The sequence below is a fragment of the Centrocercus urophasianus genome, unplaced genomic scaffold (assembly GCF_019232065.1).
Source record: "Centrocercus urophasianus isolate 14NV4802_14NV808 unplaced genomic scaffold, USGS_Curo_1.0 seq_10, whole genome shotgun sequence".
In the NCBI taxonomy this organism is placed as follows: domain Eukaryota; kingdom Metazoa; phylum Chordata; class Aves; order Galliformes; family Phasianidae; genus Centrocercus; species Centrocercus urophasianus.
The window spans coordinates 16,274,276-16,279,744 of record NW_024884142.1 but is presented as its reverse complement, the minus strand read 5'-3'; the positions used below and the strand labels follow the sequence as shown (position 1 = coordinate 16,279,744).

The following is a 5,469-nucleotide window of genomic DNA, read 5'->3' as shown; positions in this document are numbered from 1 at the left end:
CCTTTTGGTGGAAACAAATTAGCAGAGCTGACTGAAAATTTAAGATAGGAAAGTATTTATAGTATAAGAAAATTAAAAAAATACAAACAAAAACACAGACCTCACAACTTTTACTTATTTCATGTGCCATTCTTTACAATGTAAATACTCAGTACTAGTCCACAATTATAGCTCTGTATTTATTTTAGATCTCAGGTCAAATACTTAAGAGAAAGGGAAATTGTTACTCTTTCAAGGCTTCCTGTCCTGCAGTTCAAAGCATCATCTTATCTAGCTACATTTCACAACTGAAGTGTTTGCTATGAAGATAAGAAGTCTTCCTAACACCAACTGGAATTTCTGGTTTAATAAACTTAGCTAAAAACACCCAAGTCAAGGAGAACAAAAGAAGAACAAAGTCCTCGTGCATACGGTTGTGAGGGAAAGACTTTATGGGCTAAAAGCTGTTGGTGCACAGAAACTTTGTTCCCTAATAAATAAGATTAAAAAAAAAAATAAATCAAGATATGCAGCTACTTCATTCAGTACAAAAGTAATCCATGTTCAAGATTCAAACCAACTTTTGGCCTATCAGCACTTATTTGCAACTTATTTAGCAATTATTTGAAGACAAGACATCTTAAATATTCATAACAGCCTTGGAGTGCTACAGCACTAAAAAATTACAAATGGACTAAACGTAACAAGCCAAAGAATGCTAAGCTTTCTATTAAGACTATGATGTCTTAATCCTGGTAACACATTACAGCGGCTTTTACGAAGGTACATAAGCTAATATTCTTATGTTCTGAAGGGGAGATTGCATTTAATGATGCTGCACTTCTGCATCCAATTAAATGCCTTAAAGCAGCTCTTGGGTTACTATCCCAACCTCAAATACCCAGGCACACACTTAACTTTCCACTGTGAGTTTCAAGTTAAACAAGTTCAGCTTTTGCACGAGCAAGTCTGGAAGGACACTCTCTTTCTCTTCCTTAAGCAAATGGGCGATACTCCCAATTAAGTGAAACAACTCTTAAGGATTCTCCCTCCTACCTCTCCGTAAACATATCGTGCTTTCCATGTTTTTATTTAGCTCTGAGTCTCAGTTACTATCTTAACGGATGACATATGCTGAGCTGGTTTTGTGGGCCCTGCTCTGTTTTCAGCACTGCCTGTACCATTTTATCTTTCCCAAGATCATCCGCCATTCACTGACAAAGCACCTCTACTTTCACGCTGCTCTAACTGATCACCTGTACTAGATCCTCCCTTTCTTCTTCATGAACCAAGTTTTATTCATGTAACCAAAGACAGGCAGACAACGGAGGCCTTTTTGTCTATTTTGGCTGTCAATGTCCTTTCTATACTTTAACATGGCAGGCATCTTTTATCAGAAGTTCTAAGTGGCTGCTACTGTGTGCACATTCTTTGTAGAAAACCTGAATAATTTTCCTGTTACAGTTTATATCTTCATTTTCTGCTCCCTCATCTTTCAAGAGGTTGAATTAGACTACTGCACTGTGACTTTCAGCAGCTAATTACTGATGTGCATTACTACACATCAAAATGCCTGCAATAAAGATAGAAAATAAGGGAGATAAAACACCAAGTACTTCACCTGTGAATTACTGTTTTTTTTTTTAAATCACAAGTTAACTGATTTGGACAAGATGAAAGAGTGAGGTGTCACGAGCTACAAGCTGAGTCAATCAGTAACTAATGAAGGCTAAGAGAAGACTTCATTTCCTTTTGTACTTTTTCCATTCAATCTGATGTCAAAGTGTGCCATTTTGTGCTCTCTCTCCAGCTGCCTTTGTGGGTTTCCATGAGAGCTGTTATTAAACAGGCCTACAGCTGCAGCTCAGGAGCAGAAATTAGCAGAGGCTGAGCCTGATTTTGAAATAAACATATAATAAAACAGGAGATGAATAATTAAGCTGCAAATATCAGGGACCTATTTACACTAGCTCTGTAACTTGCCAATCAACATGGAAATGCTTGTTATTCTTGACTTCCAAGAAGCTGACACTAATATAGATTTCAATATACTCAGCCAGACTGAGGCTCAGGAAACACCCATCATTTGCTTAAAACTGTTCTTTGAATGCTGAATTAGAAATCTCTTTATTTGCTTTACAAATTTCAAACAAATATATAGTTCTTACAACCATTTAACATGTGATGAGAAAATGGTGAAGCGCAGCATTATTACTTGCACCCAAACTCTCTGGTAAGGCAGGACAGACTGCCAGCTCTGCCTTCTAAACCTGAACCTTCTTGCTCTGCTTTCTGAGGTACTGAATAACCACAGCCCATGGCTGAGCCAAAAACAAAGGCCTAAACCCGACAGCAGGTAAACGATGACAGAAGTGGGAAGGTGTAGTAATGTAATGTAGATGGACGAAGTGCAATTGTAGTCAGTTACATTTTTATCCACTACCAACGTAGCACCGTGGATGCGCAAAGCAGGCCGCATGGTTCAAGCGTGCAACAAGGCTGCCAGCCGAGCACTGACAGCGCATGACTGGTGTCACGTTCCTTCAGCTTCCAACCTGCAAAACGAACACATCACCGAGACTCGGCGAAAAGCATCGCTCGGGGAGAGGCGGGACACGGGCACGACTCTTCTTGGCGCACCCATAGCCTCTGCCCTCCGAGCGTTAACGTGAGCAGGGAAGGGCCGAAGCCCGCACCTGCACACAGCAGCAGTCTGCTTCTTCCCCACGCCGGGCGCAACTCCGGGGGCGGGGGCAGCCCGGGACACCCGGGGAACGGGGCGGGCTCAGCGCTGTCTCCCGCCGCTCCCCACCGGCCGCCGTGGGGAAGCTCCGCGCCGCGCCACCGGCTCACCTGCACGCCCGCGTAGTTCTCGAAGAAGAAGAGCACCATGCTCTGGTAGATGGTGTACAGACGGTCGTCCACCTCGCGGTAGAAGCGGGCGGGGAGGACGGCGGAGAGCAGGCGCCAGGCGCCCCAGGCCAGCACGTAGGTGGGCGCCGTGCCCATCATGACGGCGGCGGGCAGGAAGTAACGCATGGAGTATGTGTGCAGCACCAACGACAGCAGCATCTTCCCGCTCGCTCCCGGCCTCACCGGGACACCCACATGGGCAGCACGCTCAGACACGGCCCGCCGGGCCCGCCGGCCCCATCGCCAACGCGCTAGGCAGGGCAGAGCAAAGCCGGTGGGCGGAGGGGGAAAGCAGCAGTAGCGGCCGCCCCCAGCAGGGAGGCGCGGAGCGGGCACCGGCTCACGGCTCCCCGAACGCCGCCTCCGCCACCATATTGCCCGGCCGGGGGAGGAGCCGCGCCGGCAGGAAGGCGGCCCCTCGCCGCCTTCGGGGAACTTCCGGGCCGGGCGGGTGCTGGGCGGTTCTGAGCGGGTGCTGAAGGCGTCTGGCAGCCCCGACCGTGGATCTCTGAGGTGGTTGCGGCAGCCCTGCGCCGCGGGAGCCGTGCTGGAGGCGTGTCCGGTGGTGCAGCGAGGCGCTCCGTCACCTGCAAGGAGCGCACAAACGCGGCGTGGTGTAATTGAAGCCAGCTTGGTTTTTTCACCCTCCCGTTTTCTGCTGGTGCAGCACTAAGAACAGGAGATGTGTCGCTTCCACCAGCTCCGAGCACACCGACAGCCCTTATGCATCTCCTCTGCCCTCACGTTGCAGCTCGGGCCGTACGGTAACCCTGTAGCAGCAGCCCTGAAATGCAAAAATGCGATAGGTCCTGTAGAAAGCTGCTGTGCCTTCTCTAAGAGGAAGTTTAGTATGAAATCTGAGTACATAGAGAAGTACTTATTCCTTGTTTTGTAAAAAACCCTCCCCTGAAGCTTGCAAAGATATCATTTTAAATAAAAGAAGTGTGTGCTCGGTGCCTTGTGTAAAGATTCTGTTCCCTTTGCCAGACTGTAACTCGGGTGGGCCGCTGTTGTCCTTAGCTGCTGTTTACCTTGTGATGTTTTTTATTGAAAGTTCTCTGCAGTGAGATCTCACATTTTCCATGCTCCATAGTTTTCGTATTTCTAACAAAGCACTTTTTCCCCTGCTCCAGAAGGAGGTGATGACAGACGTTCTGCCAGTCCCCATCAGTGTTTACATTTCTGTCCCCACTGAGTGAGTGAACGCACCACCCTGGCTCAGGACTACCAGGAGAGGCACTTTGCCCACCATGGCCTCTTTTGACAGGCACTTATCAGTTATATTCCAGGCAATTCTAGACTGGCTAGATGGAAAATTGAGTAAGGAGCCTGTTTTGTGCTGCCTACAGCATGTCCACATGGAAGAGAAAGCAATTCACGACATTGTAGGATGGAGAAAGTAGTCCAAATCAGTACAGAGCAGGTAAAGCTAAGGCCAGGAAGATGCAATGAGGTATACATGAGGAAGCACTCTTGTGCAACTGGAGTGGTGGGACAGGCTTGGGAGGATCCAGACATGCTGCTTCACAAAGGAGACTTCAGAGAGGCTAGGTTTCAGGGCAGCTAGGTGTGCTTGGCTAATTACACTGCAGTTAAAAGTAGAAAATGTAGATCAGCAGTCTGTTAAATAGAATGTGAGCTAGAATTGGGAAATGGCAGAGGATTGAGAAAATGTGGAGAAATTCAGCTGGCTGAACTTAAAGGCAGAGTGTGAGCTTGTGAGATGAGATTGAAGTCTCAAGTGAACAGACTGAAAATCTGTGTTATAGTGAAGAGACTGTGAAAGGAATAAAAGCATTTGTATGAAGGAATAAACTTGTGACATCTGATTCTGTATATGTACAATCGTATATTTCCTTATAGAACTACTGTGGAGATAAGTTCACTCATACTTCTGAAAAACTTGGATATTATTAAAAAAAATCTGCAGAAATGAACAATTCTGTCACTGGGGGATGGTTTGACTATCATGTAAGATAAGATAAGAACTGAAGGCACGCATTGATCAAAATGGGAGATAAAATACCAAGCTCAGCAAGCAATAATGCACATTCTGTGCACTGAATGCATTAGAAGTCTAGTGGGAACGTGGTACCAGATTCCATAGAACTCAAACAAGCAGTTTTAATCTGTCATTTGCTGATATAGTTAAGTGCATTACTTTGCAACCTTAATAATATTCTTTCAATTTAGGATTCTAGAGGCCCTCTTATATGTTTTTATATACATGGCTATTCTGTATTCTTATCTTGAGTCTGACTTATTCCAGTGATAAAACTGAGCATCAATACCCATTGAATTCATTATATATTAAAAGACACATTCTTTACCAGGTTTAGAGTGGTTGCCCCTTGGTTCCTTGGAGTGTTGTTTCTTCTGTATTACCAGTGAGCAGATAAGACTGCCTGATTTTTCTTCGCTGCATTTTGCATTCTGCGTGTTTATATCATGCCTCCTCTTTCTTTTCTTTCTTTTTTTTTCTTTTTGATTTATTTTTTCATGTGACACTTCTTCGTTTTCTTAATCTGCCATCATCCCACACCAAGCAGACGTGCACAAGCACATGCACAATTTATT

At 45.4% G+C, this 5,469-nt stretch overlaps 1 protein-coding gene across 1 annotated transcript in view; it reads right to left on the bottom strand.

Annotated features, from left to right (window-relative positions):
* The window catches only part of AGPAT5 (1-acylglycerol-3-phosphate O-acyltransferase 5), a 56,134-nt gene extending 52,957 nt beyond the window's left edge, over positions 1–3,177 (bottom strand). The window contains exon 1 of the mRNA XM_042821837.1: positions 2,833–3,177. Within this exon, the coding sequence (XP_042677771.1) occupies positions 2,833–3,051 (219 nt within the window). The 5' untranslated portion in view covers positions 3,052–3,177. The remainder of the gene's footprint in view (positions 1–2,832) is intronic.
* Positions 3,178–5,469: the final 2,292 nt, after the last annotated feature.